The sequence below is a fragment of the Cyprinodon tularosa genome, unplaced genomic scaffold, assembly GCF_016077235.1.
Source record: "Cyprinodon tularosa strain WSP-4 unplaced genomic scaffold, ASM1607723v1 ctg510, whole genome shotgun sequence".
In the NCBI taxonomy this organism is placed as follows: Eukaryota; Metazoa; Chordata; class Actinopteri; order Cyprinodontiformes; family Cyprinodontidae; genus Cyprinodon; species Cyprinodon tularosa.
Genome location: NW_024039242.1, coordinates 315,221 through 343,125, shown reverse-complemented (window position 1 = coordinate 343,125; position 27,905 = coordinate 315,221). Strand labels below are relative to the sequence as shown.

The 27,905-nt window shown below is 36.7% G+C and overlaps 2 protein-coding genes across 3 annotated transcripts in view; both read right to left on the bottom strand.

Annotated features, from left to right (window-relative positions):
- Nucleotides 1-4,153, bottom strand: part of phlpp2 (PH domain and leucine rich repeat protein phosphatase 2) — a 50,865-nt gene extending 46,712 nt beyond the window's left edge. The window contains exons 1-2 of the mRNA XM_038303489.1: nucleotides 3,977-4,153; nucleotides 2,010-2,290 (exon numbers count right to left, since the gene is read on the bottom strand). Coding sequence (XP_038159417.1) covers nucleotides 2,010-2,290; nucleotides 3,977-4,153 — 458 coding nt within the window. The remainder of the gene's footprint in view (nucleotides 1-2,009; nucleotides 2,291-3,976) is intronic.
- Nucleotides 4,154-7,416: 3,263 nt separating this feature from the next.
- Nucleotides 7,417-27,677, bottom strand: ap1g1 (adaptor related protein complex 1 subunit gamma 1). 2 transcript variants are annotated; one of them, XM_038303472.1, is made up of 24 exons: nucleotides 27,538-27,677; nucleotides 22,232-22,435; nucleotides 22,006-22,130; nucleotides 21,653-21,794; nucleotides 20,420-20,516; nucleotides 18,866-18,942; nucleotides 18,472-18,480; nucleotides 17,058-17,153; nucleotides 16,727-16,807; nucleotides 16,544-16,642; nucleotides 16,393-16,448; nucleotides 16,201-16,314; nucleotides 15,985-16,125; nucleotides 15,639-15,693; nucleotides 15,426-15,548; nucleotides 15,229-15,318; nucleotides 15,021-15,145; nucleotides 13,530-13,634; nucleotides 13,240-13,381; nucleotides 12,969-13,095; nucleotides 12,608-12,706; nucleotides 12,311-12,471; nucleotides 11,418-11,516; nucleotides 7,417-11,334 (listed from the first exon to the last, which is right to left on the bottom strand). In XM_038303472.1, exons 2-24 carry the CDS (start codon nucleotides 22,430-22,432, stop codon nucleotides 11,233-11,235), a joined length of 2,466 nt encoding a protein of 821 aa, XP_038159400.1. In that variant the 5' UTR covers nucleotides 22,433-22,435; nucleotides 27,538-27,677; the 3' UTR covers nucleotides 7,417-11,232. The 2 variants fall into 2 exon arrangements, with proteins under 2 accessions (XP_038159400.1, XP_038159401.1); XM_038303473.1 differs by lacking the exon at nucleotides 18,472-18,480.
- Nucleotides 27,678-27,905: the final 228 nt, after the last annotated feature.

Below are 27,905 nucleotides of genomic sequence, written 5' to 3'. Positions count from 1 at the left end.
GTGTTGTTTTGGTCAAGTTTTCATGACAACAATTAGACTATGACAAATATTACATTTTTTGATTTTCAAAAGAAAACGCTGCTGGGACTTTATATGGAACTGAGCGTTCTATAAGACAAAGATTTATCTTTCTGTTTAAAACAATTCCAGGTGGTGAATATATAGAGAACTACATGATGTATGAAGCTGTGGGCCCGTTTTTCTCTGCATCTACTATGGAGCTCTTACTATAGTGGATAGTATGGTGAACTTGGTAAACTATCATGACATTTCAAATAAAAGACTGGTGGCCTCTGCTACATAAGTGAAAAAAATTTATCACTGGGTCTTTTAGCAAGAAAAGAACTCTTGTATTTATGTGATTTGTGTGATTTTGTACCTTAAGACCCTCTCCACAGCAAAAAACTGAAATCTAAATAAGCCATTTTTCTTATTTAAGTGCATTTTTTTTTAACGAAGAGGTAAGGGAGACACTTTGCCAAATGAACTAGACAATTCACATCTAAAATAAGAAAAAAATATTGTATTGACTATAGCAAGTGCATATTATCTAATTATCTTATTTTAAGAGTAAAAATACTCATTCTATTGGCAAATTAACTTATTTACCTGCTCAAATTAAGGGTAAATTTTAAGAAATTTTTATCTATTTCAAGATTGTTTTTGCAGTGTAAACCTTAACCCCTAGTGGCTGACTTGGACACTGCAACTGTTCTTGCAAGTAGGCCAATGCACTACTTACTGGTTAAAACGAGAAATGAATGACAGATTGCTGGAAGTAGTGCTGATTTATTCACTAGCATACTGGATGAATGAAGTGAGATAATACTGACATAATTTAGGATAGATAGAACCCAGATTTTACCCAAGAGGTAGTTTTAAGGTATAATTTCAAATAAAATGACTCAGGGTTCATTTAAGTTATATATTTTCGACTGACGTAACCTAGAAGTAGACCTCTTGGATAATTGATCAAATTATAAATTTTAAATTTAAAAAAAAAAAAAATTATAAATTTTTAATCTGAGCTGACTTTCCTCTGGTTTCCAGACCTTCAAAATAAGATATGCAGAGAGCAATAATAAAGTCTTGGAAAGTTGATCTGGTCTTTAATACTTATTTCAACTGTAAAGGAACAATAAAAGCCTTTAGGACGTATTTAGTGGGGATGCAAACAAATATAGAGGATGCAGCATAACAATATTTTAGTAGTTACTCAAAAATGACTGACCATAAGATTTTGATTTTAGCTCATGGGTGAACTGAGCAAACTGTTGCACCTCACACAAGATAAGGTACTGAGATTTAAACTAAAACTGAGTGCATGTTTTCTAATATATCATATTTCCACTTTGGTTGTTCAAAGAAAGAGCGAAAGAACAAATTCCTTCCTGGTTATGGATCAGTGAACCAGACAGTCAGAGGGTCATTTGCTGCTTCTAGTCTGCCTGCTGTGTAGCTGAACGGAGTGTTATGTACCTGAAGGGTAAAATGGATAAGGTGTTGTGTGGGAGTATAAGATCAAAAGACATGGACAGTTCTCTACTCTTTGCATCAATTTAGGCCTGTGTGACATTCTGCTAATTTAACCAATAATTCATCTGCCTTGCCTAGACATTAATGCATTATTATACATATAGCAGCTGTGTCTCAAATGGAAGAGATGCATTTCCCTGAGAGGCACTGCAATGCATCTCACATTTCACTTACAGTTTTGTTGCACAGATGAGACACAAGGTTTTTTTTATCCATTAAAATATTTTTGTTTCTCTAATATTATAAAAGATTTCCTGTTAAGCTCCGATTGAATTTCAAGAGTGAGGAAGGATTTTGTGTGCAGTAGATCCACTAAAGATTTTTCTACTTCTGGTTCTTTATTCTGTCAGTTGTGGATATTGTTTATTGTGAGTTATTTGGACATTTCTAGGAAGAACCCCCACCCTAAGTTATAGGCTTGATTATTTCCTGTATTTACGTTCATCACTTTATGTACCGTACAGTGCATTCACCTGACAAGGTCTCCGTGCAGCTGAACATAGAGTCCCTGTCCGTTTCTTTGAGCGCAGAGTTCTTCCACGGTGGTGCTGGTGGAGCAGAGCACCAACTGCAGGTCTGTCTGAGGAGTGGAGGAGGCCTGTGTGCCGGAGGCAGGTGGCTGGGGGTCTACTGTACCGCCATAAAGACACACACAGCCTCGTTGGGTGTCCCCCTTTAGCCAGTCTCTCTCTCGTGAACCAAATCTGTTTTTTCTCGTCACGCAGCTTCGGCTCCCATTACGCTTCATATTGCGCTGCAGAAAGATTGAGGTGTTTTCAAATCACATCACACAAAAGTATGAAGGTGGTTCAAAATTTACAAGTACAATAAAATCTTCCAAACGAGCTAAATACTATTTTTGTCTGGATTTTCATAAGCATATAATTTTAAATGAACAGGTAGAGGAAAGAGAAAAAAAAACTTTTCTGCATGAAATCACAATAAACAATCTATACAAATAAAACTTAACTTTAGGTTAATTATTAAGTAAATATATTTTGTGATGAAAACATTAAACATATTACAATTGCTTTTAATCATGGAGTTGTTAGACTTTTTTTTTCAAGATATAGATGACCAAGCAGTTGTAATAATAGGCAATAGGCTGCTTAGATAATAAAACTCCTATAACAAGAACTAATATTTAACCTTATTATGGTTTGTAACATATTCTTATCATATATAGCAAATTATTTGTGTCACTATGATTATGTTTCCAGGCTTTACAAGTTAAACATCTTCTGCCTATATTTTAAAGAAAAAATAAAAAAAAATTGATGAGAACAGAATCAGACAGGTTAATTTGAAAGGTTGGTCAGATTATTCCGATTTTTATGTTTTATTTTTTGGGCCTGCACTGAATACATTTTAGATGAATTAATTAAAATGATATAGAAGTAACTTCTGCTTTATTAAAGCTATTTCATTCCACACACTGATCCAATAGTTTGTGGAAATACTAACTAATTACTTATATGTTTTTTTTTTAATAGGCATTATTAAAAACTTCCTGACATGGAGCCACATTCACATTAGATCAATGCTTTCTAGTTTCATATAACTGCATTAAATGGTAATGAATATGAACATAGAATTTTGTTTATAGTCATTCTTCCTTTTCCATAACAATTCAACACAAAACTGAGAGCAGTTTTAAAAGCTCAAAAAAATAGTTTTTTTTTTGCATTAACCATTGAAAAAATATGTTAAAGTTGTCCAAATGAAATCATCTTGTGTTGTTATCAGCTGAGACACTAACCTCTGTTTTATCCATGAAAAGAAGCTAAGAGAGTTAGATATTGGAAGCAGTAGTCATTTCTTTTTACTTTCAAAAACTGGGCTCCTTGCCCAGAGTGCCTTTTCATGAAGGGGAATCAAAGACACACACAAAAATGAAAACTAGAAAAGAAAATGTTTCATTCCAGACATCTTTGGTTGCAAGTCAGCAGAAGTTGGTTCATCCTAATATGAACATTGCAAGAAACTATGACTGTGCACTATGGATGGTTGAGGGTTAAAGTTCAGACAGCCTACATGTTTGTGTGCAGACTGTAATAATGCCTATTGAAAAAACATATGACAACATATATATTTTTTGCTTATTATAGTTAACATTTCCATTTGATGTATTGCATTTTAACAGGAAGCCTTGTATAAAATAACACACAGCTATTCACCAGACATTTTCTATTTGATTTTTGTGCTTTAAAATCATCTGGAAACTGGAAAGGCCTTCATGTAAAACACCCAAACACTGTGAGGTTTGTTGGTATTAATTGGTTTTGTTGATCTCCTCTCTGATCAACCAGCACTAATAATGACCGGTGTTACATAACGCTGCAAGCATGCATTTAAAATCCTGCACTTTGCCCTGTTTCACTGATCCTCCAATCATTCAGCCTGAATAACCCCCACTGTAAACCCTCCCGTTATGACCTGCCTTCAGCACTCGGATCCCCGTCACAGAGTGAGCTCCGGGACCGCTGCGGGTCCGACTCAGCCCCGCCTGATGGACCACCGTGTCCGGCTGCCTGTCAATACAAGCCCCGTTATCTCCTGCTTTCTTGGTGTCGGTCGCAGGGAGCGCTGCGCTGCTATCCTCCTCCTCCGTCGCCATGTATGCTCTGCTTATTAGCAGCCTCAGAAGGAAGGAGCGTCCCCGGAGCACGGCTGGTAAATTCCCACAGAGAGAGAAATCATCGTGCGTCGGTGCTGCGCCGCCATATCCTGACTGATGTGAGCGCTGTCAGCCAGGCCTGATCAATAAACATCAGAGGGGCGGGTTCACGCGCTGCTTTAACTCTCACTGCTCCTGTCTGAGGGAGAGGCTTCCACTGTCACATAATGGCTTTCTCCAATTATAATTACAGAAACATTAAGCCCGCATTAAACGTAAACTGTATTTATAAATATTATATTAAAATTTCTTATTAAGGCAAAAATTTAATTTGATCTAATTTGTCAAAAAAAAACATGTAAATACTTTCAAATTAGACCAAAGTTTTTACATAACCAAAACAAAATAATTATTTAAAACTACAGTGGGTCTCAGATATCAAAACCAGCACAAATGCGGTCCTACCCAGGGGCGGAGCTAAATGGGGGGCCAGGGGTGGCCCTTGCCACACTTAGCCAATCATTGGCCACACCCAATGGCGGAACGACACAACAATAAGCAACATTATCTGGGACCCAATCCCCCCCCTACACCCACCCCCACCGCCGCTGGAGACCTCAAATGTGGTGACAGTGGCGTCGGATGTAGGAGTTTGCCCCTAAAATTGAAGGATTGACGGTTCAAGCCCCGGCTCCGGCTTTCAGTGTCATTGTGCCCTTCAGCAAGACACTTCACCTGCATTGTCTACTGATGGTGGTCAGAGGGACCGGTGTACGGTAGCCCTGCTTCTGTCATTGAGCCCCAGGGCAGCTGTGGCTACAATGTAGCTTGCCACCGTGTGTGTGTGAATGACTGAATGTAGTGTAAAGTGCTTTGGTCGAGTCTCCTGACTTGAAAAAAAGTGCTATATAAGTACATGCCATTTACCAAATTTACCCATACATACACACTTAATCATTTCATCATTATTTCTTACCTGAAATGATATCTTCACCAGTCATGGATATACTGCTGTAAATATTCTGCTGTAAGATGAATGTTATCGGGCTGCCTTGAGTTTCACAGCCCCCCTCCTCACCCACGCTCTCTCTTCACTCACTGCAGCAGCAGCGTCCTCCTCTCCCTCTTTGGTTCTTTGAAAGAACCTGTTTGTTTTGGAAAAGTTTTTTCCGTTCTTCCAGCTTCCATAATTCCAAGTTGTACTGTAAAAAATAAAATACTCAAATACATCATTCTTTTAAGATCTTTATTGCGGTTTGAAACATATTATATGAGTGCATTTTTTTTGACCAACCGTCTAATGAACTATACACAGTTAATAACATAGTAATTAAAAGTACCACTTTCTGGTTTGCTATTGGTGTCGTGTTTAAATGACTCACCATCATGTTGAAATCTGCCATGAGTTGGAGTATAAATAGGGTCCGGTCAGTCAAAGCAGTATCAGTGGTGTTCAAGAGGAATTTTTCACACCATTCCATCTGCAAAGAGACGTCCTAGTCCACAATTGCGTAGGGGGCCAACCAGGTATCAGTGATGGGCCCCTAAGAGGTCGGGGTCCCCTAAGGAACTGTAGTCTCTGCTTACCGATAGTTACGCCATTGGCCTCCCCTACCATTTTTTTTTCCTCTAATACAGACAGTGGCAGCGGTAATACTCTCAAGTGGAATATTCAAAACATTTAATAACATTAAAGATAAATACAGAATCCATGCTCTTTCCATAACTACATTTTGTTTTATGGGGTAAAGAGAAAATGATGTGTCTCTGCAAGTCATCTAGTAGTCGTCAGTAAAAACATAGATAAATAACTATTTTAATAAAAACTTCTTAAATAATCAATTTATGTAGACATTAGTAATTGTAAATATAAATTTTATCCAGAATGTAAAGACAATGGAAAAGATGTTCGCCCCAGAACTCAAACCGGGATTTAATCCACTATACCCTTTGATCTAGAAAGCACAAATGTTTAAATATATGCGTCTATTTGCTAGCAAAGGCTGTGGGAAAGTATAGTTTGTCTTTATTTAGAAAATATGGATGTTTTGCTCGCTAATTTTCCTGTTGGAACATTGTAGATTGACCATGAGGTTCTGGTGCCTACCCTCAGTGTACACTGGTTATTGCCTGACCGCCCTAGTAAATATTTTCTGGCTACGCCTCTGGTGCTACCTGCCATCTTGTTAAAGCGAAAAGTCCATACATTAGATTGTTGATGTATTTATAAATGTACTAATACACCCTGTTTGTAAGATGAAGCGCTATTGCAGTTCGTTTATCATCAATTATCATCAGACTTTACAATGCAGCACTATAACTGCAATAACTTGTGCATTAACTACTTTGCTATTACTATTTAATAGCCTGTGCAATAACCTGTTTACATTTAATACCAATGCAATAACTGCATATATAAATACCTATATATACAGATACCTATTTAATACCCTGTGCAAAAACTACATGTATAAATACCCATTTAATGCCCTGTGCAATAACCCTGTGTAATAATTCTGTTACCGTAAATAAGATACTGTTGCAGTCCACCTTAAACAAGGAAGATTTGATACATTTATGCTAAAGGCTGATAAAAGCTGCAATAAAATAAGTTTTAAGGGAGCATTCCCAGAGAAAAACAACAGGGAAGCAGTAAAATGATAAGTAACCTACTTTCAGTTCACAATTTGTAATAAACAAGTATTAATCTGCAAATCCAGTTGTTTTGTATCAAAATTTTGTATGCCTAGGCATTTAGTAGGCCTTGGTCAGAATGAGCAAACACTGGAGATCTTTAATGCTGTGGATACAGTACAACCATTTACCTCATGACCCGCCCACATGTTCCCCTAAATGGACATTGCAAATGACTTCAGGAATGCTAATTTATATTCAAATGAGCCAGCTTATAGTTAATGATAGGCCAGGAAAGGGAAAAAGAAAACAGCAGTTTAAGATACAGACTCATTAGTGAGTGGAGTCAGCAAAAATATTTTCTTGGTTGCTATAGCAGTGGCAGACAAAAGAAAATATTGTGAGTAGTTTATGAACCTATGTTAACAAAGTCATTCAAGACAGCTGCCAGTAGGCCCTATTGCACTTAGAACCATCTTAGACCTATGGATAATTTAACAGGAAAATTTAGTTCCAGAAAGTGTCTTTAAATATAGTTCCTTAACACCTTCTGGAAGCATTAAACTTTAATCCTGAACAAACAAAAACCCAAATGTTGGTTAGCAGAGCAGACACAGTACACATTTCCATATCTTTAACTTGATTTTTATTTCACTTTTTTTAAATTTGCTTGATCATCATCTCCAACCCAAAGACAAGAATACACAGCATAAATTGAAAATAATCCATTTAATAGTTTACAACTTCTCATCTTTAAAGATCATTTCATATTTTCAGTCTGACATTCTCTCCTTGAAGCCATAGAACTGGGGGGAAAAAAAGAAAAGCTGACTAGGAACCGTGAGGTTTCTCTCCTCCCCACCAACAAAAAGATAAGAAAATCTGACTTGCTTTGCTTTCTTTGTCTGGTCGCTTTTCAATGAAGAAGGGTGTTACAGGCCATGTTTTCAGAGTGAATGCAGTTTTTCTTTCCTATCTTTAAAAATAAACATATGGACCATGATGCTCATTTGGATGCTCTTCCAAGCCCTTTACAAAGCGATTTCATCCCAATGAAAGAAAGAACAAAAACACCCAAGGGATGCAGATAATGGCTTTGCATTTTCTTTGCACTTAAAACCAAGCAAAAACCGAAATGACAGTAACAAGTCCTAAGCTCATGATGATTTCTAATTGCACATTCGTGCTGTCCCATAACAGTTTTAAACTTTTCTTGCATTTGCAAAAAAAAACTTTTCTTGTCCAAAGTAGAAACAACCTTATTTACAGTTCTTCACATGCAGCTCAGAAGCTGAGGGTCGAGATTGCAGCCAAAGAATTGCGTCCTAGGCAGATAAAAGACAGATATCACACCATCACACTCTCTCAAAGATAATCTGATACACACACAAAACGCACACATATATATACCTGACCACACCGACAGGTGGTCGTTTCCTTCCTCAGTTATAGTGTCAACAGCATTAACGCTGGGCTCACTTCTATTTGTAAAATTTTAACAGCTTAATAGAAAAAACTGATTTGATTAACGAGGGTACATAGTTTCAATAAGCTCACTCTCACACACACAAAAAAAACAAAACATTCAGGAATAGGTGTATAAGACCCCCTTTCTCATCCTGCCAGCATTTCATTTTGCCTCTTGTGATCACACGCTTCAGCTGGTTTGCCTCCATTAAACAGAAGCAGATTAAAGAAAACCATAAAAAAGGCTCTAAAAGAAGAACTGTATTACAAAACAGCTGAGCTTTCACGTAATTTTGGATCTTAAATGATCACCGAACCGTGCTGATTAAAAATAAACTGTCTTGCCATGGGGTGACACAAAAAAAAGCAGGTATGGCAGTTAAAAGTGTCCTTGCTTACTCATGAAGAGAGAACACACCAAAACTAAAATCTAGCTAAAAACAATACAAACAGTTGAAGAGGAGATCAATGGTGCATGTAAGGCCAACCTAAACTGATGCATCTTGGAAAGAGAGCCACTCTGCAACAGGTAATGGAGCCATGACGCGTTTAAGGACCAGGAGAAGCAAAAGGCATGTTGCTGCTCCTCAGTAGTACGGTGCATCATTCAGAGGGAATGTGTTATATCCAGGTTATTAAGCCACCATCCACAGAAACCAAACCTCCCATCCATGATGCTAGGACATGACATCTAATGTCTCAAACATTACTATATATAAATCAAATGAAAGCTCCATCACATCCTTTGGAAGATTTCTCTTGTACATATATGCATACATACTTTCCAACTAATCTTTTATGTGGATTTTATTTAATCTGATCAGCGTTTTTGTTTTACAACTATATACAATGTACAGGCAGCAGATGATAAATCTTTTACAATGAGTGACGATACAGAAGAGTCTTATTAGACCAATGCCGACTAAACCTATAAAGACAATGTACATTGTGAGTAGTTGGAATTTGTTTAGAAAAATGATATCTAAAAAAAGAAAGTACAACAAACAATTGTAAAAGCCCTCAATATGTACAGAAAAAAAACAAGCCAATATAGCATTTATCAACTAATAGAAGAAAAGGTTCAACCGGAAAAGATTTCTCCATATACACGAGCTCAAAAAGATTTCCAAAGCTAATAGATTATCTATGATTTGGTCACAGAAGTTAAAAGAGAGAAAGCTTAATAGGAATTAACACAGCCAAGCTGAACATCGGCGGGCTTTAATGAACAATAGCCAGGCTGTGAGTAGAGTTGGGTAAAGAGACATACGAACTGCTTAGTTTTCTTCATGCAGATGCTTTGGTGACTAAACAAAGCTGCTATACGTTAACAGAAAGAGACGGTGAGGTATTAAGGTTACTATTCCCGATGACGGCGAGGTCAAGATTCTGACAAAAGTAAAGACAGCTCTAAAAAAAACAGAAACTATAAGTCTCATTAGCTTTTTGTCTAATTCTATCTTTTGGTATTTGGAAGTTTGGGTAGGACTGGAAAAATATTTTAAGCCAGCTTATTTAAGTTTACGTACACTAGCTGCCATTACCTTTAATTTTGTAATCTAAATATTGTGGTCTCTAATTTCTATTAAAAAGCAGTCAAGGTGAAAGATAAACAAAAAATTACTAATATTCCACTATAATTTAGGAATTTGCAAAACTATCATGGACCAACATTGTGCAGATTAGTGGTATTTTAGTTGTCAATGAAGTGATAGACTGATTTAAATCTATAAAGACCCACAGAGTCATTGTGCAATCATTAATAAATGCAGCTCATTCACCACTCAGGGGCTTTTTTCCATCCTTTTTTTCCAGCTAAGTCAGAAAGGCACATCACTTACATATCAGGCATAAATTAAGTCAAATTAAACATACTCTCACAAAGAAACAAAAAAAAAAGAAAAAACAGTGTTGATAAGGTGAGCGTTCTAGACAAAGAAGGTGTGGGAAGACAAATTAGAGATGGAAAAAGGAAACTCATTCAGTGCAAGTTACTACATTCATGACCAACTTCATTAACATGGATAAGCATGGTGACAGAGTTTAACCAGGTTAAACAAATCAGAAATATAAATCAATTTGAGGTCTAGACTGACGAGACCGATGCAGGAAAAGTTTAAAACACAGATCTTTTCAACACAAGTGCAATTTGTTTCCAGATAAGTTACAGAGCAATAATGTATTCACTGTAATACATCAAACTTGCTGTCTTATACAGATCTACAGATGAGGTGTTAATTAGGGAGGGGGGCAGCGGAGGGCGCTCTGAACCCAGCCAGTTAGATAAAAAGGTCTACAAACAATCAGAAAATCCTCTTGGAGCACAAGTCCAGATGTGACTGTGACCCCAGCACACATGCATATAGCAAATTAATGTAATTCAGAATGAATACAACTCTGAAGTTATACCGCTGACAGTGTGGAGGGAAAAAAAAGAGGTTTGTTATGACTCAAAGTTTTTCCTGCTGCCATTTTAGGACTGATGTTCTAAGTGGAAAACAAAATGAAAGCAAAGTGCCTCAAACTGCATTTTAGGTTTAAAAGAAATAGGGGCCAAAAGAGGGCGACCCATTTTTTCTCCTCCCCAACAGTCACTTCAGAGATAAATTACACCAGTGGATTGTACAACATGAATCCTTCTGGGAGGGGTGATGGAGCTAGGAGGAAGAGGTGTGAGAAAAAAAAGACATCAGCACACGAAGTAAAGAGATCAATTAAGAGTGAAAAGAGAAAGTTTGATGATTGATATGTTTTCCCCAAATTACTCTTGTAATGCCGACAAGGGTCTTCGTAACATCTGCTCTGTTCTCCTGTGGTTGATGCTCTGCTGCTTCCCATGCAACTCTGTGGCAGCGGTGTGCAGTGACGTCACAGGGGGATCCGTTGGGGGAAAGGTAGAAGGTGAAAGGGTGAAGAGAAAAAACGTTTTCATAGTTCCCTAGGTGGGGGAGGGGTTTAAGGGCAGCAGGAGCGGGTCATCACTGCCACGACTGTGGGGGGAAGTTATTAACCTCTGCCAGGTCCTGCACAGCGGAGCCTTTGTGGGTGTAGGTAAGTTTGATCCTCATTCGTAGTTGTTGCTGCAATTTGAAGGTCTTGTTGGTAAAAACTTCAATCTTTCTAAATATGCATGTATTTAAATAAACAATGAATCAAACCTCACCTTCTGTGGGTTGAGGACTCTGATGACCTGTGTTACAGTTCCCTGGTTGAGTGCTGGGACAACATTACTGCTGGGGGAAAGGAGCTGCAGCTGGAAGGTCTAATAGGAACACAGAGAACAACTTTAGATAACAATAAAAAAAAAAATCTCTTATACAGTTTAAAATACTCTTGGTCCAACTGATCAGGGATGGATGACAGGTTACTGTTCATGTCTTTTTTAAATAACGAGGTAAAGTTAAGACTAAGCATTCACTGCATGTTTCACAGGAGCCGTCCAATTTCTGTTAGAATATCAATGATTATAGGAAGATTAATATAAATGGTCTTTATTAGTAATACAGGCTTAGGGGGGCACATAACTGATGATCCTGACAACATAATCACTATACATTTCTTTTTTTATTTCTGAACATTTTCACCAGTAGTTAAAATAATCTCCCTCCAATGTCCTGTGTTCATATGTCTGCTCAGTTTCATCTTACCTGTACTCACAGATAACAGTCTGCATGAGTGACAAATTAACCAGGTTCAACATTATTTTTCCTTTTCAACTTTTCAAAGACAGAGGGTGTGAAATTTAAGTGCGCTTGGCAAATTTAATCAGTTTTAACTCTAAAGCACAGCTTGACACAGGACCTAATGAGTCCCAGAGGACTGTTGCTCTTTTTATTTTGTTAATAGATGGGTTAATGTGGAGCTAAATTTTGTCTGTTAAATTTTTAAGTGAATAACTATTTGGGGAAATGTTTTGTTTTTTGTGGCCCTTTAATACATATAAATTTGGTATTTGAAAAATCTCTTTAAATAAATCAGCTTTTAGTTTTTAAAGTAAAATAAAAAGTCAATCAGTGAGAGGCCTATATTGACTAAGAAACAGCTGTAGCTGCTTACCTTTGGAACTGCAGCCTGAAAAACAAAGTCAGTCATTTCTGCCTCTGTCGAGTTGGTGGCGTGGATTGTGATGACTGCGATGTTTGGGTTTGGGTTTGCTCTCTCAAATGTAAAATCTATTTTTAGACCGTTTTTGTTGTATGCAGTCATGGAAGGGATACCTAAACAGAAGAATCAGGGGGAAAATTGTCATCTTCCAATAAAATTAGTTGTTGTAACAAAACTTTGCAAAAACGCTAAATCAATAAATAGATTTTAAATTTGGCACACATATAGATTGAAGGAACACTCTCCTACCTGCAGCTGCAATGTCATTAAACATGGGTTGTGAAGAGAGTCCGTCCAGAAGGAAAGGAGGCTGGGAAGCGGGCACTGAGGAAACAGGTGCTGGACCACCTGGGAAAGTGAGACATCAGGGTTTTTAAGGAGATGGATCCAAAAGAACCAAAATCAAAACTTGTTTTATTTAAAATAACTGTCCAATTACAGTCTTAAAGGAAAGTAATTTTAGTCACTGCCTGAGTGAAGAAGTGAATACTCTCCTTGACTATTCTACAGAATAAACTAGAAACAGTGTTTTATTGCAAACATTCACAGATAAATTTGCAGATTTTCCTTTTGACAGATATAGACATTGCTTTAAAGGTAAGCCTTTTACCACTTAGTGAGAGGTCTCCGAGCAGGTCGAGCAGCTCTCCTCCAGCTGAGGCAGGCTTTGTGGGCATCGTAGTCTGGATTACCTGGACCATATCATTACCACCCAACAAGTCTAACAAATCATTAGCCTGTAGAGAGAAGACAGCACAGTAACTTAGTAAAACAGCCAATCTTTTATCGTGTTTACAGGTTGTGAAGTCAAAGTCTATTAGTGTTGATCTAGGAATTGTAGTTCTACACTACAGATAAATGGTCTTAAAAATTGTTCTCACTTGGTTTGTTGGTTGAGTAACAGGAGGTGGATGTTTTGGCTCCACTGAAGATGGCTCAGTCTCACCATTTGTCTGTACGATTTCTGTGGGACCATTAGAGGCCGTTTTCTCCATAATAGGCATACGTTCAAGAAGAGCTGGCCTATTAAAGTTTAAAAAAAAAACAACAGAAGAACAAAGATTGTTTTTTTTTCCATCCCCACACAAATTCTGAAAAATAATAATCTAGTACTTAAACATACACATTTAAGAAAACAAATAAGGGAACAAGCAAACCCTGGGATGTTTACCTCATATGATCGTATTTCTTGAAAAGTGCGTTGTACTCCACGGCTCTCTGCTGAAGCTCCACATCAATGCTACTCCCATATATTGAAACCACCTTTTTGATTCGGCTGAAAACAAAATAAACAGGGTATTAAACACAGCTCGTAAAGAATTAATTGGACACAGCTATACACACTGGAAAAACGATCTATTAAAAAATTTAGTGAATTTACCCTTAATTTGAGTAGGTAAATTAGATAGTTTGCCAAAGGAATTGGTATTTTTACTCTTAAAATAAGATTATTAGATAAAATGCAATTGTGTTTTCTTATTTTAAATGTAAACTGTCTTGTTCCATTGGCAAAATGTTTATTTTCTCCTCAATCCATGAACAAATGCACTTATTTAAAAAAAAAAAGACTTAATTTTTTCCAGTACAGAAAGAGCTTACAGTGATAAAAGATCAATAAAAAAACAAAACATGGTTCATTATTAAGCAATCATATATTAGTCTTATTTTTTTTGTGTGAAAGAGTAATATAAATACCTAAAATGTATTAGGACAACTATCTAAATATGATTAACATTATTAATCAACAGTGTAAAATTAAAGGAGCTAGCATAAAAACCACTGAGGATGAGATCAAGTCATTTGTTGGCATCAAGCTAATCATGGGAGTAGTGAGTGCCATTCATGGAGTATTATTGAGCAGAGGAGACATGTTAGGCCAAGATAGCTAAAGTGAGCTCACTTAGAAAGGTTTAAATGCCTATAATGATTCATCCACTATCAAGACAATCAAACATCATACCCAACCCAAGATCAGGCTCTGATGCAATCTAACTGCTCACACTCTACGACCAAAAACCACATGTCGAACTTAGCCAAGTAAAGAGATGGCAGGGGTTGGACTATTCTATCCAAAAGTAAAGTCAGAGAAGAAGAAGAATTCCCTTTTTTGCACACAGGTTGAGCTAAATCAGCCCATAGACCCTTGTAACTCTACTTCAACAGCAGGATAAACTCACAGTCATCTCATAGGGAAAAATTGATTTTTCAAACATGTTAGATTTTGCATCTGACTGTAAGATTGTCGATGTGGAAATATTAGGGTCAAAAGAGATGAGAGATAACATGAAATTATTTTTTCTGACTTATTTTCCACTCCTGCATGTAGCTACATAAATTAAATCATACTTCTGTGGTAGTGGTTACTGCAAAACCATTGTGCGGAATCCACAAAAACACTCATTAAAAGTTGAACTGCAAATGTCTTCACCCATTCTCAATAATATTTTAAAAAGTAATTCATGAGAAATAGAGAAACATAGTCCCCTACCTCTGTGTAACCCTCAATTATTTAGGCAATCAAATTAGTCTATTATGAAATGTTTGAAGTTATGTATAATTCCTCAGATATAAAGGCAAAATTTATTTATAAACACTGCTGAAGGAAAAAGGTTGAAATCAAAAATCAAATGGCGATTAACAAAGGAGGAAAATATTCACTCACTTGACACTACTGAAACGAGTAGATAGCTTCATGATAGCAGTGAGGGAATAACCCCGGGTTACAGGCGTGGACAGATTGGACACCAGAAGACCTTCCAACACATCCAGAACTTCGTCCTCAGTCACCTTCATTTATTAGAAAGAGGAGAACGTCACTGTTGGCCAGTTTCCTTTTTCACTAAGGTTTGTTTTTAATACTGAATTTTTACCTGGATGGGTTCCTCTTCCTCACACTGTCCTGATACCAGAAGGTCTCCATACTCTCCTATGCACCATGACGCAACCTGAACAAGAGGTTGCTGGAAGACAGAACATGAAGGAAATTTTCACCTGGTTCTTCCAAGTGGTTTGTAGTACATACAGGCTTTAATATCATAGTCATAGATTAATCCAGAGCAACTCTGACCTGTGAAATGTCGTCCAGCAGGGCTTTGTAAAGTCTCTGCACTGTATAGGCGTGCATCTCCACGCTGTTTGTGATGAGCTGAATTAGGTTGGGGACAGAGTCATCTCGCACATAGCTTCCAGCCTAAGAAACACAAGAGAAATTTAAACTATACTGTTTGTACTATTATGGTCATTGCTTCCAAGTACTGAAGGGTTTCTGTAGCATACATACTGTTGTCAGTACTCTCATAATGGTGTCTATGTGCCATCTTTTTGAAGGAGCATATCTGTTGAAACAAATGGAAAAAAAATGCAAATATTTGTTGACCAAAGTTATGAAACACTGAGGACTGAGAAAGGGGATCAGTGCTTTCAGAAAACAAATGATATCAACATAGTCAGTCAGACGATGGATCACTCATTTTCTCATCACACAGCACAATCTCATGTGGGGTAGGGTATACCGACTACATTCTCGAATGCTTAAAACAAAAGACTGGAATGACATTATCTAGGCCAGAGTGAGACATTAAAATCATCATAAAGTAGCCAAGAGAAAGCAGAATGTATGGCCATACTTCTCTGCAGCTAGAAACACTCCTGATGCACAGTCTGCCTTGAATTCTGGGTCACAGGAATCCAGGAAGTAGAGCAGCTCCTTCATCATGCCTCTAATGTTGTTGCCGTTCACCAGGGCAAAACTCAGCTCCATTGCACGTCTACACAGAAATCAAGCATTAAAATAAAAACAAGGGCACAAGGGAAACTAAAGTAATGTGGGCTCTGAGAGTGACCTCTTAATGGAGACGTCCAGGTCTTTTAAACAGTCAACAATGGTGCTCCGATGCCTCTGCACTGCATTGTGATCTGTTTGTACCGTCTTTAGAAGAGAGGTCAACGCCACATATCTGGAACAAGGAGATTTTAATTAAAGACAATGATCTGATGACAATCTTGAAAAAAAGTGAGAAAAGCAAAGTAATTACCTTATATTTTTGTCATTGTTAAGAAGGAAGCGACCTAGTATGTTAATGGCCAAAACCTAAAAGGAAAAGGACATTCAAGTAAAGCAAAAACTGAAAACAATATTGATTTCTCTTAAAAAAAAAAAAAAAAAAAAAAAAAAAAAAACCTCACCCTCAGTCCACTTTCAGACTTGATGTCCATTATGGTCAGTACGGTCTCATACAGGATTGCGTTACCTACATTTTTACTCGTCTCTGTGTTTGTTGCAACCTGCAAAACAAGCATTAATGAGCCACACTTAAGCAAAGTCATTTAAAAAATAATATAAAAGTTATTTATTGCTCCCTTTCTAACCTGTGCCAGAATGTCATTCATTGCTTCACTTGAGTCGTCGTCATTCTTTCCTAAAATTCTCAGTAGTCTCAAAATTCGCACCTGAATAAAAAAAATAACTCCATTAATAAGATTGATCAAATCCTCTGAGCTTTAGAAGTAAATAAATGTATACCAGCTTAACTACTTTTACACAACTACATGAAATAACCATTTCAGATTTTAGTGGCTTAATCAGTTAAAAAAGGGTTATGACACATAAATACTAAAATATTTATTTTCTGACACTATAAAACAAATGCTAACAGACACATTACATGTTGCAATATTTTTTTGACGAATAAAGATTTACCTGCAGGAAAGGGTCACTTATGCCCGACACATCATGTTCAGGAGAGTATCCAGACATTATTAGGTTCTTGAGGATTCTCACCAACTGTGGAACCAGCTATAGTAAAAACAAACCAACAAAAGAAAAAAAAAAAGGGAAGGTGTCACAATATTATGCGTGGATACAAAATGTATACTTCATGTGATAATTAAGTGACAGCTAATCAAACATAGGAAGACAAAAGGTGTCATTTTTATTTACTATGGAGGAGCAACAACATTAAACATTGGTATAGAAATCTATATATAAAACGTGTGAAATTAAAGGGGTGGTGCCGGTTATTTCAACATTCATACCCTCATTGACAGCTAATGAAAGCAAAAATCGACAGTTTCTTGAAATAAATTTAGTTTTGAGATCCTAATAATTAATATCTACCAGCAGGATGTTAAGTCACATCATTTTAGGTTGACAGGTAACTGGTTTTACTGACTTAAGAAGCTCCATTGATGAAAAAAAAAATAGCAATATAAATTCATAAATTTAATGTACCCAATTCTATGTGAGATTTTAACTTATGAGCATTTAAATTCAATATGTACCAATGTATACAACTATATAGAGAATAAAACAGGTAATATATCGTAGGTAAATGTAGACAAAATAGCAGTAGGTTGGAACAAAATGGCAAGGAATGGATACAAACTGCTGTAGAGGTAAATGCAAAGTCTATTATTTGACTGTATCTTATTTTACATTTAATATATGTAAAATTAGTACTTATTGGAGGAGAAAAAAGAAAGGTGTTTTCATTGGAAAACAACTGAATAAAACTTGTGATTCAGGAAGTCATTTTAGAACCCATGTGGTTTAGATGATTATAAAAATATAGATACTGTTTAGTTAGAAGGTAGGTAGCTTTGACTTGAATAAAGAAAACTGGACTTATTCCATATAAATAAAATATTAAATGTAGATAAAAGCACAAGAACACTTTAAAAAAAAGGGCAATTATTACACTTATCAACATGATGTACCACTACTTTGACATCTATGTATTCCTAATGCAGTTCCAATTACACCCAAATAGATTTTGTCCCCATAATCTAACAGAAAGTCTTATTTCTAGTGCCCCCTTGTGGCTATTTAATGAAAACCCACCAATGGTGCTAAATTTAGCCTTTAAACCAGTGAGTTGAACATTAAAAACAATAGTGGAAATGTTTTTGACGAATGGATCAAAAACAGTTTTGTATAATATTTCAAAACACTGACATAGTAATGATCACCGTACAATATAAAGAAATTAAAACAATCTAACTTATAACACAACATGACATTACTTAACACAAATTTGGTTACTTGTGAGATGACCGTGAAGGAGTGAGGACTATAAACAGCATGCACCAGCTATGAGATCAGAATGTACTCTTACCTTCTCATTCTAACACAATGCAGGAATTGTAACAAAGACAAATGACAGAAAAAATATGAAGTAGATGTTAGGGAGGGGAATCATTCACTTTCAGAGTGCTCAAGATAATGCTCAGAATATGAACATGAGACGCAGCGCTTTTGACCTAGTTTGAAAAACTCATATAGGAGAAGAACAGCAGCAGTTTAGAACAACAGGGGGAACAAAATTACACTGGGAGGAGATTAAAGATATTTTGAAACCAAGAGGAAACTGTATCGTAACCTTGTTTAACATATCTGCCGATCTTGGTCATTAAAATAAAATGTGCAACCGAGGGAGAATGGAATATGACATGAGTTTCAGACAAATGTGCAAGAAACTGCTTTAATTTTTGGTGCAAGAGAATGTGTACCTTTCTGAAGTGGGCCAGCATATCCGGACTTCTTTCACACATCTCAGTGAGGAGGACAACAGATGTATGAAGAACACCTGAGTGGACAGAAAGGCAAGGTTATCTTCATTCATTCCTGTATTTTAACAGCAGTCTCCAAATTGCTTTTTAACTCTTTTGATCATAAAGCTTCAACCCATTAATGTCAGGGTGCAACCTGTTTGATGCCTGATTGATTATAAGGTTCTTATAATCAACTCATAGTCCTAATTAGCTTTGTGGGCTGCACCGCAGCATTTTGTACTGCGGCACAACAACGTAATAGCTCTGTATTTCACAAGGTCAATCGCTGCATCTGTGAATTTAAAAGGCAAAGTACCTCCCCCACAGTAACAGTCTAAGCAGTGGAAAAATAGAAAAGGCCACCCCCATCCAAATGAAATATTTAACTAACATTAAAATAAGTAAAAATAATTCATCAGTATATGTTACATTTCTGCAATAACCAAGTGTACCGGCCTGAAAAATCTGACATATCTGCATTATACAATGCTTCTGATAAACAAATATATAGTTGAAAAGTAATTCAATACTCATCTATTGGTCACGCTGCAATGCTTTTTTTTTTTGTTTGAAATCCAAGGTTTAAATCAGTGCAGCACTATGAAAATTTAGAGCACTGAGGAAATTCTGATTCCCCTTTCCAACAGGAGTTGGTACCCGCACTGTAAAGATGATGTTGTGTTTCTTAGGTAAAAAAAACAAAAATTACCCTGACCATGGGCTTGTAAAAAACAGCCATTTGGGAATCGTTCCTAACCTTGACATGCCACCCCTACCTTTATAGGCTGCTCTACCTCTGCTGCCAGGAGCACAAATGCTAACCCGCCTGCAAGCCCTTGAAAGACCGAGTCCATGACAGTCTGAAGGGCGAGGGGGTGGTCCATGTTTACATAGTGCTGACTCAAGGTCCTCAAACAGACAGGTTTCTAATGTGTATGTGCAAATAAGGATGTAAATGTGTCTAAAACACTCGCTTCGGCTGTTGTGCTCGGTAAAGTTAATCTTTTTGGTCTAAAATCTGCATAATTTTTAAAACTTTCAGCTTAACAAGTTGTTGTGCTAAAAGGCAGTGGACAGAACCTTAGAGAAGGGTTCAAAGGGCCAATAGGCTCATAAGAAAACCATCACATAATCCTGGGTTTGATTCCTTGTCCTGCTCAGGACATAAAGGAAATGATAGCTGGAACAAATAAACCACCATCTTGATTCATGGTAATCTCATTTTAAAGCCCCACCAGCCAAAAAAAAAACCAAAAGAAAACAAAACTCCCAAAAGTGAACATTTCTCGTTTTACATCTCAAATAAAAAGGAATAACCTCTTTTTAGTTCTGACACCATGGTCCATACAGTGGGCTGTAATCCAAGCTTATGCTAAGCTCATTGGTCCTAATGTCCAGTGCAAAGGACTAAAAAGTCAGCTGCTCTAAACAAGGCACCAAACGTGGTTGGAAATTGGACAGATTCTACATTTCTGTTGGACATCTGGCTTCTGACAAATCGTTTCCACTTACCGTGGTTCTTCTCACTCAGCAGGTTTTTTGTGGCTGGGAGGAACATTTCCATGAGCTCTGGGACCTTCCTGATGACATGAACTGCACACAATGCCGCCTGATGATGAATATTGAAACAAGAGATGGTTTAAAAGGCAACTCCAAACTCCCCCTTTTTTTGCTAATAAACTGTATACATTAATGTTTTTCAATATTTTTTACCCCATAAGCACTATTTTGACAGTTATTTCAACATATTTGTTGACATACTGCTTTTGACATACTGCTTTTCCCTCCACTTGCAGTTAAACAGGTGTACTGCTTCTAAAGCCCATCTCACACCTTGACGATTTAGAACAGCGTATGCCTGACGTACCTGCATTCACGGCCAGGGTCAACAAACTAAACCTATCTAAACAGCAGTTAGGTTAATACCGCAATCAAATAATTTTATACTGCCCCCCCCCAGGACACTGGCTTGTGACATTTCATGGGCATTAAGCTGCCTTGCGTTATGCATAAGTTAGGCTGTCGTTGGACGCAAGTTCTGGACTCGTTATGAATACGCTATGTATACGCCCAAACTTTAAAAAAAAATACATATAAAGTTCAGCGTACGCCAGCATTTTAGAAGATTCTGGGAATTCTGGCATACGCTGGTTAAATTGTCAAGGTGTGACAGGGGGCTTAACTGAGGCAGTATTAGTGGTGGCTTACCTGTTATTCCAACGCCACCTAGAAATAAAATGATTATGATAAATGCAGAACCTTCATGCCTTGTGACCCAGTGACACAAAGTTGATGTCTACTCATATTAGACTAGATAGAAGACACTCACTCCTTTGGTTTTAATGCGTTTTCTAATTTTATTATGGAAGTTTAATTATTTTCTCAACTATAAAAGTTAAAATAGTTTGCGTTATTCCCATGTCCTCTGAGCTGCTGAAATATACACATTATTATATATATATATATATATATATATATAAAGAAAAAAAAAGAAAAATAGAAAATGCATTAAAATTGTCTTTCAGGTGTAACATAATTTAGTCTTTAATTGAAACCAAACTCTGAATGTCAGAAAGACCCACCGCTGAGCACCGCCTCCATAAGGCTCATTTTAAAATATATTATATGTGGGTAGAGGTAAGACACCAATGGGGGCGAGTCCTTCTTCAATAACCTTTCTAACCATTTTAACTGAAATATAATAATTCCCCAAAATATAAAAGGACAGTGAAAAATAAAGCTTACCTTTTTCCTTAAGTATGAGTTGGATGTTTTAAGCAGCTTCTCTACCTCCCCTGCCAGGTCACGACACATTTCTGAGGATCCCATGCAGCCTAAAGTGCACAAAGCCAGGCCTTGGACGTACTGTGTGCTGTGATTTAAATCACTGGTGTGGAAGAAACAAGTCAAATAAGCCATGGAAACACAGCAGTATAATCAGGAAACATTTCTAAATAAAAGCCACACAAGGATAAGATTGTGATTGGTTGATAAAGAAGCAGAGACTCTAATATAACAAAGAACAGTTTCAGAATGAAAATCACCAAACTGCATGTGCAACACTTTGCACTGCTTTATGTAGTTTAAAATGGACTTACTTTTTAATGCAGTTTGTCATTAGTAAATGAACATCCTGTCTCTCGTCCAGAAGCAGCATAGCTCCCAAATAACCTATTCGTTTGTCAGTGAACTTCTGGGAGGCAATCAGCTTCAGACACTCAAGCTAAAAACAAGACAAAAGATAATCAAACACTAATATTACTGACTGAAACATCACTAGAAATAAAAACGCTGTTTAACCCTCCAGGTCATGAGCACACATACCTGTCCAAAGTGGGCTGGGTAGCCCAACATGTGCATATAGAGTAACTTTGCCACATTTCTGCATCGGTATGTGTTGTCTTCCTCTCTAAAAGACGACCGAATAGCAGCACACTCTTTCTGGATCATCTCGCGCTCCTCTGCCTGGGTCCGTGCTGTCCGGATGGTCCGGATCAGCTCCCGTAGTCTGATCGGAGCTGGCATTCTCTAGAAAAGAAACGCACAAAAGGGGGAAAAGGATGTGATCTACTGACAAAACACAACTCTGTCCCTTATGACTTAGAATACAGCAACACTGAATTACTTATTTCATCCAATATTAGTATTACAGAGGGGAGTTGTATAAACAAAGATCATGTTTTAAATAGTAAACATAGAGTTCCAACTTTTCTTAATTTATATTTCTTACAATTAATCTTTTTCACTCAAAGGCTTTCTGTTTTCAATACAACCAGTTACTGTGCAATTAAACACTTTATATTAAGAGATATTAAGGTCTAGTCCAACAATACACAGAGGCTGAATTAAGACAAAAAAAAGAACAAGTAAAATTTTATTCCCTCCAACGAAGCTTCTAAGCAAGGAAAATGTAAAAATATTTATGAAGATGCTTTTATTCAAGAGGATTTTTTGCACAAAATACCATTTATTTTAATCAACATGAGTAAAGTCCAATAGTTAGAATAGCCAATGAGAGACAAGTCTGTTCGAAAGCTCAGGTTTAATTTTTTATTCACAATATAAAAATCAGCAACATGCCTATACCTATCTTTAATACTTGTGTTATGCCAACACTTTATATTAGTTCCAAGACATGAAGCATAGCTTTAGCAGTAACTGTGAGGATAATCAAACTGCACTGATCAAATTAGAAACTAACACGAAAACATAAAAAAGTTAAACTCTGATGTAACGTAGGGTAACAGGCAAACCAACAGTTCCTGTAGACTCTTCTTACAAAGCATAACTCATCTATAAACATCTAAATGGGTTCACTATATTATTTTATGGGAACTCTTTACCACCACCTTTACACTTTACTAAGCTATAAAACAGGTGAAGATGATGCAAAGGTAGCAGTTAGAGAAAAACAGGGAAAAGACATGATGCCACCAAAAATAATGCCACATAGGATTGCTTCAGCACAGCTACATCTAAAAGCACTACAAGGAATGTTTTCTGATTTTAGATGTGGTTGTAAAGCTCTGTATCCCTACACACCTTTACAAGAAGGTGCCCCAGGGCAGTATTCTCTGTGTAAACAGTTTGCTAATTATGCCTGCATAGAACGATACATGTAGGCAGAGAGCAGGAGGACATTTCTAACATCCACTCCATAGAATAAGCATTTATTCAATAAGCACTTGAAGAACCCAAAAAAATGACAAAAGCTTTGCATAGAATTTTTTTTAAAATACTAATGGAAAAATAATACATGAGAAAATATTTAAAATTGCAATAGGAGAAATAATACAAGGCTGACAATATGAACAATAAGTTCAGTATTAAGAATAAACTAGACTGGCTCTCTGGATTTAAAAGCAGCAAAAACATCTTTCTTTATAAACAACAAAAAGAAAAACTCTTCCATGTCATTAAAGAGATGACAAAAAAAGTCACATTTCTGTTCAATGTCATTACAAACATGTAATCGCCTATAAATTAGGATTTACAAGTCGTTTCTTTTTGGGAACTTATTCAGTAAAAATCAAACTAACGGCCTCATTAATTCAGCCCTCTGACTAAGATAAATATAAGTTTTGTCTCCAAATGTCATGGAGCCTTTTATCAGAAACAGTGCAGTTCACATAATGAGTCTGCAAAGCAACTGAAATAATTGTAATTATCTTTAGAGCACATTCATTTTTACCTTTGGTGTAATGGATGTTCAGTAAAAATGGACATGCCTTTTCAAAAAAAAAAAAAAAAACTACAAACGTGCAGATGGACATCTGACACCAAACTTTTTGTTCAGTTGAATTAAAACATAAAACATGCAGCAACAGTTCAAACTTTTAAAAGAACCTGCCAAAACCTCAACTGAAAAATCCAATATAAAAGACAAGATATGATTACATTTCTGAAGCATGCATGTTCAGTTTATGTCATCAAATGATTGTATTCTTATGCCAAAAAAAGGCTGGTCAGATAATTAGATTTTTTTTACTAGAAAATATAAGTGACACGTTTGATTTGCACAATGGATTTGATTAGAAAATTTTAACAATGATGAATGTTACCATAAAAGTTGTTTTGAAATAATGTTTTTCTTCTTCACTGTAAACAGTCAGGAGGGCAAAAACAAATACTGCTCTAAAAATAAAACATGCTCATCATCACACAGACTGCTTTGCTGTATTTGTTCCATTAGGTAGTTTAACTACTAAACACCACACTGCCTTCAGGACCACTGATACATTTATTTACTGATGCACCCATTCGTTTATGGTCCTAAAAGGATTAACAATCACAGCAGGCCTAAGATATGAGTCTGAATGTGTAACATTAACATCAACTTGATGCTTTTTTTCTCCTAAAACTCAGAGATGAGTCATTTCAAATCACAATTCCTGATTTCAATCACATAAAACTCTTTGTTGTGGTATCAACTGACAGGGAAATAAGAATCCAGAGATTATTGGGACAAGGGGAGGTCCTTAGGTGGATCGCTGCTATTCTAAGAATTTACTTTGACCAAACAGGAACAGAGAGAGTGGGCAGGCAAGACCACACTTTAACAAAGCCAGGGACCTACAGCCTGTTCTGATACATTTTAAATTACTTCAGCTGAATGGACCCACTGTTGGGCTTCATGAATCATAGTAACACATCGCTTGCTGTGCTTATAATCACCACACAAAAAATAGGTAAATCCAGCTACCGCTGGGAGCTGATTAAATTACAGTTTCATGTTTTCATTTTGCAACAATATAATTTGCAGCAATCAGCATCTATCCTTTTAAAACTCCAGAGCATGTTAAAGCTGAATCATATTCGCATTGGCAAAAGTTAGATGTAGCTGCAATCCGAGTTAAGAACCAGCCTCTCCTTCTCATTGAGCAAACACTCTATTTTGCATGTTGCCATAGGGTCTGGTGTCTCTTCCTTTAGGGGATTGAGGAGTGGTTCCTTACTTGAAATCCAAACAAGCTGCCATGCATTGTTTAAATGCAACATAACTAATTAATTTATCAGTTGAAAAAAAAGAGTTATAGGGCACTTTTGTATTATATCACAAGAATAGTCCTAATATGTTTCAAACACAACCAAACAAAGTAAGCAGTAAAGAAAATTGACCAATAAAAGTTACTTTTAGGTCAAAATAAGAATTCTTAATAATTATAATCAAAAATAAAAATAATTGTCGGTCCTAGTTACAACAAAATAATTTGGTTATTAGTTTTTTTTATAAGTTTGGAAACAATTTAAGGCAACTCTTTATACAAACATCAAAATAACAAACATGACAACACATGCACCATCACCTCAACATTATTGCAGTTTACATTAGTGTAATTTCAGTCAAATGAATGCCTTGTGCCACGATTTACATTCACCTACTGCCTTTAACCCTTTATAGGGCAGGCTACTGTTTTTGATCACTTGCAGACCCCTTATAAACGGAGTCCCCCCTCATCCTTCAGTGAACTCTAGAAGCACAAGATCTATAACCAGCCATTCAACAAAGATGCTGCTACATGGCTGTACATCTTATTTTGGCATTTGACCAATTAGATGAGCCCTTGAATGATATATTACCTACTGTAAATTAAGTTAAAAAGTCATGAAAACAGGTAAAGCCATTTGAAAAGTTAAAAAGTAAAGGTAAAAAGTTAATAAGCCTAGAGTATTATATCTAGGTTTATAAACCAATAAAATGTAAGTGCCAGTATCAGCATTAATGCCTCCAAGGTTATGTTGGACCAAAAAATGTGTTCCTTTCACTCTCTGAATGTTTTTCATGAATTTCTTATAGAAGCGAGCTTTGTAGTTGGCGTTTCTTGTTATTACATTGATATTCATTTTTTGCCATCAAAATATTCAGATTTTTTGAATATTACTAAGGTAATAAGGTCTTGTCCTAGAATTCAATAAGTAATAATTGAGTGCCCTATAAAGGGTTAAGAGAAAAGAATTGAGTTCAATTGCAAAAGCCCAAAACTTCCTGATCACAGCAGGCATCCTTATTTTAAACTGAATTAACTGGAATCCAAAACTAACATCAAGTAACTGCAAAAACATGCAACTGCAAAATTCCTAAACGACATAAATAAAACAAAAATATAAATGTAATAAAATGACCATAAGGTGGATTTGAGCTTCATCTGAGAAAGATGTTTTAATTCCAAGAACAGGACACTCCTAAAGCTCTAGATCTACACCTGCTGAACGTCACCAGGGTTACCTCACTTCCTACTTACAACCAACTTCCTTAATAATATCAAATGTGCCACTAATAACACAAAATAGACCACAGTGTACGTTTTGTTTCCATATATCGTGTTACTGTGATCTATTTCATCAAAGCTGTAGTTAAAGCTGTCCAAATCTACTTGAGGAAAATCCAGCTCCACGTCGTCAGCACTTCAGGGACGCTGCTGATGGATTCCTGGATCTCCCAAATCCAACTTTCACTTAAGAGTAAAACACTTTTTTCACGTTGTCAAAACGTATTGAAGTCCTCTCCAAGCACACACAACAACGTATTAAGTTACAGAGCCAAACCTGAGAAGAACTAGCTACCAGCGAGCTAACCCTGCTCTATCGGAGAACTTGAAAGGGCAACATATCACTTAGACATCCTAGCCTCACAGAATGAGAAAGGTTCCTTATGTTAATGTTTACATTAACAACATTAAACCAGAGAAGGCAGAAAAACAGCACCGTGGTACCTTAACGTCCCTCTAATTACCGATTGATGTGGACATGATGCAGTTAAGGCCTTCTTAGCGTTAGCTAGCTATCTGACATTCGTTTGTTTCTATATCAAATTCTTTAGTTGCCGTCGAAATGAAAAGACGACTGGTGACGATACTTGCCTGTCGAGGAAATAATAATTAGAAACTGCCCTTTAAGTTGTTACGACTTTAATGACTTGGTGAGTAGTCAGACTACAGAGCTGCACATAGCTAGCCCAGCAACTTAGCTGCTGACAGGCACAACCCCGGTGCACTGAGGGCTGCGACTTCCTATGCAGCGTCTCACTGACAGTTGACACCGCAAGTACAATTAAAAGAACTCGTATATAAGTACAAGTAGAGACAGTTTCACGTATTTGTAACGATGTGGTGTTTCTTTTATGTACTTACGAGGCGTAATGATGCCAGAAAAGAACTGGAATCGTCTCTATTAGCAATGGAGGGAGGAACACACTAGACATGCAAAATGGTGGCTACTCTAGCCTCAGCACATCCACTGCAGGCGGAAGACTACGCTGACAGAGGTTTGGTGAAAGAAGCGGGTAGGCAAGCAGTTGTTGCATATAAGCAAAACTCACTTTTTTCCCCTTATTTTTCAAAAGCAGTATCCCATTATATGTGCAGTTCGCTTTTTTTATTTATTTAATTGATGTAAGTAAAAACAGTATTTGCTTCAAAAAGATTAATTAAAATGTTAAAGCTTTAAAATTTATAAAAGTTCTTTCAGTGTGTGAAGTGACCCTATTAATATTTACTGA

Bases quoted from the DNA above. Each gene is read 5' to 3' on its own strand.
- ap1g1 (XM_038303472.1), bottom strand. From the start codon at position 22,432: ATGCCAGCTCCGATCAGACTACGGGAGCTGATCCGGACCATCCGGACA. The intron at 16,315-16,392 runs GTAATTACTTTG...TCCTTGTTCCAG, and splicing joins AACAATGACAAAAATATAAG to ATATGTGGCGTTGACCTCTC. The intron at 13,096-13,239 runs GTGAGAACAATT...TTCTCTCTACAG, and splicing joins TTACTCAACCAACAAACCAA to GCTAATGATTTGTTAGACTT.